The sequence below is a fragment of the Limulus polyphemus genome, unplaced genomic scaffold (genome assembly GCF_000517525.1).
Source record: "Limulus polyphemus unplaced genomic scaffold, Limulus_polyphemus-2.1.2 Scaffold1438, whole genome shotgun sequence".
NCBI lineage: Eukaryota > Metazoa > Arthropoda > Merostomata > Xiphosura > Limulidae > Limulus > Limulus polyphemus.
In genome coordinates this window covers 187,423-200,947 of record NW_013667048.1, presented here as the reverse complement: position 1 = coordinate 200,947, position 13,525 = coordinate 187,423, and the positions used below count along the sequence as shown (strand labels likewise).

The 13,525-nt window shown below is 32.1% G+C and overlaps 1 protein-coding gene across 1 annotated transcript in view; it reads right to left on the bottom strand.

The window, feature by feature from the left end:
• LOC106463563 (neurobeachin-like) overlaps positions 1–13,525 on the bottom strand; it is a 75,920-nt gene that overhangs the window by 38,973 nt on the left and 23,422 nt on the right. Inside the window, exons 13-23 of the mRNA XM_022391103.1 lie at positions 13,219–13,377; positions 12,804–12,972; positions 12,485–12,627; positions 11,235–11,332; positions 10,371–10,463; positions 8,967–9,075; positions 7,973–8,054; positions 6,237–6,360; positions 5,162–5,354; positions 2,397–4,747; positions 218–371 (exon numbers count right to left, since the gene is read on the bottom strand). Of these exons, the coding sequence (XP_022246811.1) occupies positions 218–371; positions 2,397–4,747; positions 5,162–5,354; positions 6,237–6,360; positions 7,973–8,054; positions 8,967–9,075; positions 10,371–10,463; positions 11,235–11,332; positions 12,485–12,627; positions 12,804–12,972; positions 13,219–13,377 (3,675 nt within the window). The remainder of the gene's footprint in view (positions 1–217; positions 372–2,396; positions 4,748–5,161; positions 5,355–6,236; positions 6,361–7,972; positions 8,055–8,966; positions 9,076–10,370; positions 10,464–11,234; positions 11,333–12,484; positions 12,628–12,803; positions 12,973–13,218; positions 13,378–13,525) is intronic.

The window sequence follows — 13,525 nt, the reverse complement described above, 5'->3', positions numbered from 1 at the left end:
TCAACACCTAACATTTTCACTTATGCTTGCAACAAGTCAATAACCCAGATCTTATGAGTTTATTCAACACCTAACATTTTCACTTATGCTTGCAACAAGTCAATAACCCAGATCTTATGAGTTTATTCAACACCTAACATTTTCACTTATGCTTGCAACAAGTCAATAACCCTAAATCTTGTTATGAATTTATTTAACACCTAACATCTTCACTTACACTTGGAGAAGTTGTTGATGCAAGAAGAGGTAGTAACCCTCCACATGCTATAACGATGTTATCAGTCAGGTGTGATATCAGGTGCACAGTGTTAATGATGAAAATGGCATTTTCACTACTGTTCACAAACTCAGTCAATGGTTTACCTGTGTTACTAAACAATTCATTAAAAACATTTATTTACAACCAATAAAGTCTACAAAAAACAAAACAGCTCTTACTGATAACTTTCTGTAATCTCATTTGCTTCTGATGTAAAAAATGTAAGAAGTTATGTTTTATTGTTACACTGTTGTGCATAAAGGAATATTTTATAAAAGAGAGTTGCATAACTGTTATACATAATTTAATTTTTTTAGGTAATATATTTATACTATCAATTATTTCAAACTGCATAGTGCTATCTACAGTTTCACACTACATAATACCACCAACCATCAATTATTTCACACTGCATAGTGCTATATACAGTTTCACACTACATAATATAGTCAAACAGTTCACAATGCATAATGTCATCTACACTTTCACATTGCATAGTGCTATCTACAGTTTCACACTACATAATACAGTCAAACAGTTCACACTGCATAATGTCATCTACACTTTCACACTGCATAGTGCTACCTACAGTTTCACACTACATAATACCACAAACCATCAATTATTTCACACTGCATAGTACTATCTACAGTTTCACACTGCATAGTACTATCTACAGTTTCACACTGCATAGTACTATCTACAGTTTCACACTACATAATACAGTCAAACAGTTCACACTGCATAATGCCATCTATACTTTCACACTGCATTATTTGATCTGCAGTTTCTCATAGCATTATACAATATTATTTCATACTGTATTACTCAGGATCAACAACAAAGTTGCAGCTCCTATTCTGCCCTTGAAAATAATACTTCCATCATCTATCATGTTAGTTCTGCTAACTATAATTATGCATCACAAGTTTCCTTATTATAAGCTCTTAAAAAGGACAGTGAGGTCAAATTAAAACAAAAAACATGATATACATTTTAGAGAACCTTCACTGTAGAAAAATCCATCAATGTTATACTGAAGGACATGAGAGGTGTATAGTCAAATATAATTCATGCAAACCAAATTTCTTTGGTTATATTTCTCATGAAAAATGGCCATTGATTTCATATTGTGAGCTTCATTAAATTGACATTTTTGTTTATTAATTTGTTAATGGTACTGAAAGAAATTCCCAACTTTCTTGCAATGGTTTTTTTGGGTTAGAAGATTCTCTTTCTAAACCATTCCTTCACGTCACAGATGAGGTTATTGTTCTAAATCAGTTTGAGGTGTGGTTTTGGAGTTCATTGTTGTCTTAGTGACCTATGGTACAAGTTTTTCCAGTTCTATGGAAAACATTAAAGCTCCTTTCTTATAAATATTCCATCCTTGGCACAATATTACCTAAAAATTTGGTAATATAAATATAATTTATCAAGTGGCACTGCAGTTTGGTGGTCCAAGGCACCACAACTTGCAACTATAGCATACAGACTTACAAAGTGTCAGTAATCAAACCAACTACTATTTCACACAACATTATAAATAAATTATAAAAATAAGTTATAAAATAAAAAACAGAAATTAAATCCTTTGAGAATAATTGTATTATTTTAAATAGCCCAATTCAGTTCTGCTGAAAATGTTTGCTTATTCTGACCTCTGTCACCACCAATTACAAGGAAGCTTATCCTGTCTCCAAAGGCATGAACAAAAAAAAATCATGTTTACCCTGTCCCTGCTAGCACATTAATCCAATAGCATGAAGAACAAAAAAATCATGTTTACCCTGTACCTGCTGACACAGTAAATAGGATAAATCAAGCAAGTTTACACTATCTCCAACTACATAAACAACAAATGAAAACACACACTTTTACCATCATTACAGAGATCAAAAGCAAAGAAAAAATATGTTTTCCAAACTACTAAGATGCTGAAAGCTTTTGTACTTTCACATTATTATCAATTTCTGATCAAAACAGTTTACATAGATCACAATTAAAAACTAACCCAACAATAAATACACATGATTTAATATACCATTTTTACTGAGAATAATTAGAATGCACTGACTCATCACTTGGATTCCCAAGACACTCAACACTATTTTACATCACTATAAAACATACTTACCTCCTCCAAACTTGGATATCTGTTTCTAGTGAGAACATCAAATCTGCTAGAAGCCTTTGGTGGATTCTAGACCACTGAAACTCTGGGATATGAAAAGGTGGTCGGGAAGGACCAGCACTAAAGATCTGCCTACTTGAAATAGCTGGTTTGTTGTTTAATCCACATTCTACAGTACTGTCTTGGTTCTTTGCTGCACCTGTATAGTGTCTCACAGAACTTTCAAGCTCCACAGTTGCATCTGGAATTGGTGCTTGTGACAACTCTTCATGCTTGTTTGATAGATATTTATTAGAAGCTGTTTCACTCAAAGCTGGTATTTCATTTCCTTCATCATCAGTAAGTGCTCCTTCCAGAGTAGTAGCATCTTTCAGAGCTTTCTCTGCTTCCATAAAATAACCTTCAATTGTGCTGACTATAATGGGAGGTTTTGCTTTGTCCTCCTCTGAAGGAGCCACAGTAGATGGCTGTTCTTCTTCAACAGAGTCATTACAGGAAGGTTCTGAGCTATCCTCTTTTGTGTCATCATCTTCTTTTAACCCAAAATCAGGGGCAGTGCTTTTGTGACGATCTTTGAATTCCTCTTCACTTATAACACTGTTAACAGTCTTTGCCTCCTCTGTTTTTGTGGAGTAGGTGTTATATTGATTCATTTTTTCTTCTTTTTGATCCTCAGACAAATCTTCACTTATGGGCAATAGCTCCTCCTCCTCTGCAACAACTCCCAATGTCCCAGAAGCATCATGAAATAAAGAGACTTCTTCAGATGGATTACTTGTAACTACTATGATATCTTCCTTTTCAAGATCAGCAGAGTGTGAGACAACCAGTTTATCTTCTGTAAGTAAACATTCTTTATTATTTGCTACTGTTTCTGATGTATCTTTTTCAATCAAAATATATTCGTCTTCAAAACTGCTTAAATTTTGAAGACTCAAGCTAGTTTCAAAAGTTTGGTCATAAACATAATTTGATTCTTCTTCCACATCTTTGATCTGAGGTACATCTTCAAGACCTTTGGAAGATAATTTCACAGTTTCTAATTGAAAATCACATGAAATATCACTGTTCAAAATCTCTTGGCTATTGGTTTCAGAGCTTACACCACTTTCTTGTAATCCATCATGATACGGTATATGATGAATTTCTTCAGATAAATCTGAAGATTGTCTGTCCACAAGGGCAACATTTATATTTTGTTGACTACTTTCTTTACTGGTGTCAATGTCAGATATTATCTCCTCTTTACCAGTTTCAATGTCTGGTTTTATCTCCTCTTTACTGGCTTCAATGTCAGATTTTAAATTTTCTTCATTGATTTTAAAGTCTGGTTTTTCCTCCTCCCTACTGGTTTCAATGTCTAGTTTTATCTCCTCTATACCAGCTTCAATCTCTGGTTTTAAATTCTCTTTACTGGTTTCAGTGTCTGGTTTTATCTCCTCTTTACAACTTGTTTCATTGTTACCAATTTCAGTGGTTGATTTTATCTTATCTTTATTACTATTTTCAGTGCTTTGTTTTTCTTCTTCTTTGCTCTGATTCTCAACTACAAGGTAATTATTTATAATATTTCTAGTATCCTTTGAATCAAACTCTGTTACATCTTTAACTTGATGTGAAGAATGAAGTAGACTTTCAAAATTTTCCCCAGAATTTTCTGGGTTCAGTTGGTCAACATGAAGAAAATCCTTTGTGAGTGTATTTTCCATTAACTTATCTATCTCCAGCTCAGTTTCCATGGTGAATGATAAATGTTCTGAAGTCTGAGTATCTGCATGCTTCAAGTCTAATGATTTTTGTCTATCTGTAGTGTGCAAATTTTCCACAGAAGAATGGTGTAGGGAATCCACCAAACTGCATGTTTTTGAATTTTTGCTGAATTCAATACCATCTCCTTCACATTCTTCCTCAAGACCAAGCTGGGGTTTGTTCATTTGCACCTCACCTGTCAAAGCCTCTTCTTCATCACCACATACCTTTGAAATTATCTCAACAGCTGTGTTTTTCAGGTCTCTGTTATGACATCTTGTACCAGAATCCTCAGTTACTAAAGGAGGTGCCAAAGTTTGCTCCATTACTGCTTCACATTGTGAAAAGTCACAAATTTTAATCTTACTTGGTAGTTCTTCACCAGATCCAGCTGAAGCCTCTTTTTCATTATCACAGACGGGGTAACTTAAACTACACCTACTACTACCATCAGAAGCTCCAAACTTTGAAACAGCAGTAGTTGTGTTTGGTTGAAAACATGTGCTAAATGCTTCTCCCGTGACTGTTTTGCTGCTACCAAGTTCTTTCTCTTGGTGAAGCTGGTAGATTTGTGCAAACTGGAGTTTGAAGTCTTCAAAAGATACCTGTGACATGGTTAAAATTTAGGAATTAGTAACACACACACAGAAATATCTTCTAGACCAATAGTGTAATTTTATCAGCTTTTACATTTCGGTTCTAGTTGTATTTTATATATACAGAAAACTGTGTAGAAATTGAAAAATATATATTTTTGACAGTTAATCTTTGTAGATATTCAACAGACAGTCCAATCTTAATCTATTTTCTGTGATACACAATATGTAGCTTTCAAACCAGAGCATTTCACAGAAATGTATATTTGCACCAATAAAGAAAAACATTACAAAATTTAAAATCATATTCCAGGCTGGTTCAGAAACTAATGATTTAGGTTATGTTAAATAATACCTAACTTATCATAAAAATATATCTACCTTGCTTCAAGTGAACACAAAATACCCATGCACAACACTTACCTTGGAGTGGACAATGGCTAAAGTGTCCACCCAAACCCTCCATCCACCATACTCTAACTTTATAGCATGGTGAAGAAGCATACGAATTAGAGAGTAGACAATGTCAGATATCTTCTGTTCTTCCAGGTTCTGAGGGTGGACATGAGCCATAGCCAGTAGCCAATCTTGCCATACTGACATCTGCAGGATACTCCTATAAATATCAACAATGACTTACAAAACACTCTGTTGAATACTGCTTTAGGAGTTACCACACTTAAATATTCTTCAAAAAATCTGATTTTTCCCATACTCTCAATCAAGGCTCCTAAAATGAGATATTGAAAGTCTGGAAGAATTTTGGATCACGGGAAAGGAGAGTAAGGGAATGGACAAAAATTGTGAATGAAAAGCAAAGAAAGGGGAAATAAAAAGATAGGAATAAAAGTAACTGTATATCAACTGTTGGGTTCTGTTGAATAAAAGTAACTGTATATCACCTGTTGGGTTCTGTTGAATAAAAGTAACTGTATATCAACTGTTGGGTTCTGTTGCTGAAGGCTCACTTCTATGGCTGTATTGAGCCAGTCAGACATGGTGAAAAATTAGTAAAACAAAATCATTCCCAATTTCTTTTGGACACTTATATGAAAGAATATTTACCACTGAGAGTTACAACCAAGAACAGTTATATTTATATATGTATTAAAATTTATGAGAAACAAGTCATTTCAACTTGATAAAACAGTATTTTTTTTACATTAAAAATAGTTATTTGTTATTAAGTTATAAGCAGTCTTCAGAAATGTACTAGTTCTATGAGTATTTTCATGGGTATTTCATTCTATAAGATATAACATTTGATCTTGATAACTCATAAAATTAACTTGAGTTCTAACGTACACAATCAGAAATCTATTAAGCAGTTTATATGAAAGACTGGTTAAAATGAACCAAGAGAGACAAAGCACACACAAAAGGAACGACATTGACTTCACGTTAACAAGTCAAACTTTCTTTACAGCTATAAAATGTACTGACACAAACCTAACAGGAATAGACAACACATATATTTTACACATAAAAAGAAACGAACCTCCGATTATCCTTGTTATTGCTGCACAGAAGAGTAATATCGGATAAAAACAGCTTCTTCACTTCCATCAGCTCGTCACATGGCCTAGACTGACGAATCAGTGTTGCCACCACTTTCAAGATCACTAACATACAAGGAAACAAATATTTTAACCAAAAATTGTGGTTTTTGAATTAACCCCTTCTGTGTTAGGTTTTTTTTTTAAAACGAAGTTAAAAAAAACAATTTTTTTTAATTTGCTTTTGATAGTTTACTGCAATATATGATAACATACTAAATTCAAGCAGATAATAAAGAATATGGCGAGAAATAGTTTGCCCAAATTAACTCGGGTAAAGATGTTTTTGAAACATGGAATTATCTTGGGGCAAATCACAGACGGGGTTAAAAAAATGTATATAAAATAAACTTGCAGTTGTTCTTCCAGGTACTTAAAATCTAAAATTGATTCAATACAAAAAGCATATTTAATTTTTTATACATAATTTTTATTTAGGGTTTATTTCAGCTCACTCCAAATGAAAACATGAAACATCAACATTCATTGATTTGTTGGAGTTTTTTCCAAGCACAATACAGCACTCACAGTTCCTAGGACAAAAGATGAAATAATTTGAACTAAAAAATGGCTACTCGACCCTTGTAATAAACTTGAATAAAAGTGTACTTTTATAGATTTTAAGCTCTTTCATCTGAAAAAAACCAATGTAGCTTTCAGTTCAGCAGAGAATCACCTATAAATCGTAATGTTTGCTTTACCATTTTATACTTCCTTTGAATCATGATGTTGCAATATGAAGCAGGCTTAGTTTGATGATTTTATACTTAATTGTATTAGGTTTGATTTCGAAAAGAAGGCCACTGTTTTAGGCTATGTTTACATTAGGCCTTATTGACCTAAATAACTACTTGAATGGCCAATTAGACTAACCCAAAATAATTGAAAGGTATATATATATATATATATATGTATGTATGTATGTATGTATGTATGTATGTATGTATGTATGTATGTATATAAAAATGTAAAACACGTTGAAAATTTATTACATATGATAAATTAAATCTTCTGATTGATTAACAATTTTTAAAAAAAGGTTGGTCAGCTTGCTTATAATTTTGATATACTAAAAAAGTTATTTTATTATACACCTGTCATCGTAAACACAGTAAAACTGTGTGCATTAATTTTCAAATCAAAACCAAGATAAAATGTCCAGTTTAATACAATAAAAACTTTAACAGAAAGTTTCCTAAGAATGAAGGAAGACATAAAAACCAGTAATTAAAATCTATAACAAATGTAAGCATTTTTAATTGTTTCTTAAAAAAAATTTCACAAAGAAATATTTTGGACTTTCAAAGCTGTAAGTATCACATATAAAATATATTTGCTTTGCTGAAGCAACATAATCTCTTGAAAGTTAATCTTACACTTCTAGTAGTTATATCCAGTACTTATTAATGCAGTGTATGAAGTACAGTTTTATTTTATCCTTGGATAAAATTAATGATAAAAATATTTCAAACTAAAATGGGTCAAATGTTTTGATGTCAGCTAGCACGTTTATCAAAGTTACTTTCAGCTTGAACTGTTTTTACTGTTCTGCACACTCTTAAGTAAAATTTTAATAATGTCTCCAAACCCACAAGACTTTATCCCATGACGCACAGTATAACAAATACACACTTAGTGGTGTTTCACTGTTAGAAAAAAAACAGTTACTTAAACTTACTAGGATTCTCCAGCCTACAGTTAGACTCTGGGTCAGGATGTTTTATGTAGAGAATCTGACTGGACACTCGCTCTATCAAGATCTGAAATATAATTCTTTATTAAGATATATTTTAAGCAGAGAAGAGTGTACTTGATTGGAAGAGACTTCTATAGACTTCCTTAGTAGTACCAAACACAGAAGTCTCTAATCAACTACTAAAATATCATTTCAGAACATTTTAACAAGACTAGAATACATACATACTACAACTTAATGTTCTCAAAACAAGACTAGACTATGTATATATTAACATAATGTTCTGAAACATATTAGAATACGTACATACTAAGATAATGTTCTGAAACAGACTAGATATGTATTTAATAAGATAATACTCTGAAACTGACTACATATGTATATCCTACAATACATTGTTCTGACTAGTACTTTTACATCCTACAATACATTGTTCTGACTAGTACTTTTACATACTACAATACATTGTTCTGACTAGTACTTTTACATACTACAATACATTGTTCTGACTAGTACTTTTACATACTACAATACATTGTTCTGACTAGTACTTTTATATCCTACAATACATTGTTCTGACTGGTACTTTTACATCCTACAATACATTGTTCTGACTAGTACTTTTATATCCTACAATACATTGTTCTGACTAGTACTTTTACATCCTACAATACATTGTTCTGACTAGTACTTTTACATCCTACAATACATTGTTCTGACTAGTACTTTTACATCCTACAATACATTGTTCTGACTAGTACTTTTATATCCTACAATACATTGTTCTGACTAGTACTTTTATATCCTACAATACATTGTTCTGACTAGTACTTTTATATACTATATGTTTTAAAACCAACATTACTAGCTCTTTAAGATATATCATCATCAACCATAGGATATAAATACAAACCATACTTTCTATATGATTCAACCACTGATATATTTTACGACATTAATCTATGATACTGTTTACCTCGTACAGTACATTGTACATGGGTAATGTCAAGTGTTCTCGATGCTGAAGTAGTTTCTCCGCCATTAACATAAACAGGTTGTGAGGTGCCATAACATCATTTTTTCTCCTGAAAATATTGAGGCAACGAATTAGAAATGTCATTTCACACATTATCACTTTATCATATATCAGAAACAGAAACTCTGAGAAAACCACAACAGGTATAAAAAATTATTTCGAAATTCAAACTACTGTATGCCAAAAGAATTTTTTAAATATTTTGCATCATTTTCTTTTCAATTCATAGTACAGTTACTTTTCAATTATTCAGGGTAAAATGCACCAATAATTAAAAAACAAGAATAATCTTGAAATCTCCATTTATTGTAAAACATGTTAAAATTAAGTAGTGCTTCATTACTGCATTAGACATTACTTAATAAAGTATTCTTTGCTTCTTTAGTGGACTTATTAGCATTTCTTATAATTGTTCTTATCTTCCTGGTTACTATGATACCATTGTACTCAAACCTCTGCTGTCCCTTGTAATTTAAGATGATATCAAGACACAGCTGACTTTATTTTAGAACGTCCCTCACCACTAACCAACGTCCCTTGTTGTTAATTCAATCAACTTTACTTTTTTTTTCTATATGTAGGAAACAGTTTGTACACCTATCACACAGTTTGTACACCTATAACATAGTCTTTACACCCATCACACAGTCTTTACATCTATCAAATAGTTTGTACATCTATCACATAGTTTGTACACCTATCATACTGTCTTTACAACTATCACACAGTTTGTACACCCATCACATAGTTTGTACATCCACCACACAGTTTGTACACCCATCACACAGTTTGTACACCCATCACACAGTTTGTACACCCATCACACAGTTTGTACACCCATCACACAGTTTGTACACCCATCACATAGTTTGTACACCCATCACACAGTTTGTACACCCATCACAAAGTCTTCAGTTAATTTAGCTGCAAATTCTCTTTCATCTAATTTATCAATTAACTGAAGTTTTTGTTTTATCACCAATAAAACTTTCTTTTGTTGTTCAGCCATTTTAACTAGGGCCTATCACACCACAGTCATACTAATTATGCTTCACAATAGTTTGAGGCCTGGACCTTTTCATTCAGCTGTTACCAGAAGTGAGACATTGTCATTAGTGTGTGGAAAGAAACAATCCTAACAGAAAGTCTCCAAGGATAATCGGCAGCATGAATAATCCACCCAGAAATAATTGTTGACTGTACTTCAAACTGAAACTTCATTTTATTTCATGTGCGCTTGTTTCAAACATAGTAAAAAAACTGTAATAATTAGATACATAATTAGAAACAATGATTTAAGAAACTGAAAAATTCTTTCATTATTCTGAAAAAAAAAGTTCTCACTTTGGAGTGCTTCGACTAAGAAAATAGCCCAGAAGTTTTAACGTTTGAAGTCTGATAGTTTCGTTAGAAAATCCCAGGAGCTTGAACACCAACCTGTTATTTCAGTGAAACAAATACTTTATATCAGTCTCTAAGAGTGATACACTTATATTGCTGTAATGGTTTCTACTGTTCAAATGATTATTTTAGTTTATTCTGTAAAAAAGAAGAATACAAAGTCCAGTCAACTTAATGAAAACAAATATTTCATTTCTCCAACAACAAATTCTACAGGTTCATTTAATTAATGTTTGCTGCTAAGGATAAGTTAAAAACAGATGATAATACAACAAGTTCACTTACTTAATAATTTCTCTTATTATATTGGCAAGAACACAAACTTGGCATTTCAAAAATGAACTAGCTGAATAAAATAAAGATTTACTACTTCAGACTCAAAAATAAAAGTAATCTACTCTGAACTAACATGCTTTTAATACTGCTCAAATTCTTCTGAACCTTTGGAGAAAATTCCTTATGAAATGCCACACTTATCATGCTGAATCAAACTTTCCTCAAACTGTGAACAGTACAAACCTCTAGAAACATGTAGAAGAAAAACACAGCCTACCACACCATAATTAAGAAATATAATTATTAGGTGCATGTGAAGTTTATAAATATTTAGATGGCTGAATATCACTTAGCTCGAAGGTGTGTTTGCTGATGAAATACAATGTTCTCTGCTGAAGCCTCCTGTTAGTTGAACAAATGTACTCAAGTTTGTAACATTAGCATTACACATAATATTAAATACATATAACATCTAAAGTTCCTCCCACTTCTGGAGCTGTTAAACCTCAGCTAATATAACACAAAACTCACCGTATTCCATTTTTAGCATCAAATGCTGGAACAATTGAGGCTGGATCTTCAACCATCAGAGCCATAAGCATCTGAAGCACGTCTGAAAGATTTTCATCCTGAGAAGATATCAATGAATATAAACTTTAATCATAAGCTACATCACATATTTGGAGAAAAATATTCACCTTACAGATAAAAGTACGAGTAAGTAAAGGACACTTAAAAAATGTCATTCTCATGAAAAATCAACAAATATTTTCGTTCAACTTAAAAGTAAAAAAAAAGCAGTTAGTAATAGATTACCCATGAAATTTTTAAACAAAAAATTTAAAAACGGCAAACAACCAAGAGAACATTTGATTGATTTCTATCCAGAAAAAGAACAAAAGAATGCTCTTTAATTTATAGAAACTAACCTTTTGAACAGATATGGTAGTTTAGATTGTTCTGGAGTTAATAGAAACTAACCTCTTGAACAGATATGGTAGTTTAGATTGTTCTGGAGTTTATAGAAACTAACCTCTTGAACAGATATGGTAGTTTAGATTGTTCTGGAGTTTATAGAAACTAACCTCTTGAACAGATATGGTAGTTTAGATTGTTCTGGAGTTTATAGAAACTAACCTCTTGAACAGATATGGTAGTTTAGATTGTTCTGGAGTTTATAGAAACTAACCTCTTGAACAGATATGGTAGTTTAGATTTTGTAGTTTATAGAAACTAACCTTTTGAACAGATATGGTAGTTTATACTCTGTAGTTTACAGAAACTAACGTCTAGAACAGATGATGTAGTTTATATTTTGTAGTTTACAGAAACTAACTTCTTACACAGATGAGATTGTTTAGTATTTTGTAGTTTACAGAAACTAACCTCTTGAACAGATGAGGTTGTTTATACTCTGTAGTTTACAGAAACTAACGTCTAGAACAGATGAGGTAGTTTATATTTTGTAGTTTACAAAAACTAACCTCTTGAACAAGTAAACTACAAAATATAAACTACCTCATTATAAACTACCTCATCTGTTCAAGAGGTTAGTTTCTCTCTGTAGTTTACAGACACTAACCTCTTGAACAGTTGTTAGGTAGTTTATACTCTGTAGTTTACAGACACTAACCTCTTGAACAGAGGAGGTAGTTTATACTCTGTAGTTTACAGACACTAACCTCTTGAACAGATGAGGTAGTTTATACTCTGTAGTTTACAGAAACTAACCTCTTGAACAGTTGTTAGGTAGTTTATATTCTGTAGTTTATAAAACTAACCTCTTGAACAGTTGTTAGGTAGTTTAGAATGCTCTGTAGTTCATCTTCTTTTCCACCATTACCCCTGATAATTAATTTTTTCAAGAAAAGAAGAATGTGTCTCCTCAAAGAAACAATTTCATTTTGATTTGGTCGTGATCCATCTGAAATTATTGAAAAAGTATTAAGTTTATGTCCCTTCCATCTGGTTTCATTTAAAAAGTGAATAACATCAGTAAATGCTTTTTTTCTTTGCCATAAGCTTGTATATAACTGAAACTTTGGTAAATATTCAGATGTCATTTTCTAATACTTTCTTACTAAACTTCAATAATCTTACCTAGACCTTTAGGAATAATACCACTTTTTTCTTGGGGATTAACAATCCAATAAAAAAACTTCAGACTGTGCATCAGTTGAAGTGTTGTTCCAACCCGACGGACAGTGCTAAAAAATGGATTATCTCCCAAAAACTCGGTAGCCAAGTAAGAATAGAGTTTTGTCTGTATCTGTAGAGGAATATAATTAAAAAATAATCACTACCTCTATCTTCACCACAAAAAATATTACATAAATAAACCTATGAGATTCAAAATAAATGAACGTTTAAATTATAATTACACTTTTAACACAAACAGTTTGATATTAAAAAACATAAAAAGTACTTTCACTCTTATTGATATGATCACCTCTTTCAAGAAACCCTGAAACTAAACAAACTAATCACCATCAAAAGAAGAAACTAGAAAACTTACTGCAGGTTTAGTGCATATCCACAATGCAGGGTTCAGAAGCACATGATCAAGGAGATGCTTTAACAATAACTCATTGCTCTTTGTGTTCACAGTCATCAAATATTTAGTTAGTGACAGGAATGAATTAAGAACATCCTCAGTAATGTGCTCCCTTGAGGCCTAAAAAGAAAAGTTACACAACAGTAAAACAAAATCATATAATAACAACTGTATACCAAGCAACATATCAAACACTTCTATACTGTTCACACTGTACAACAAACAAAATAAACACTTCTATACTGTTCACACTGTACAACAAACAAGA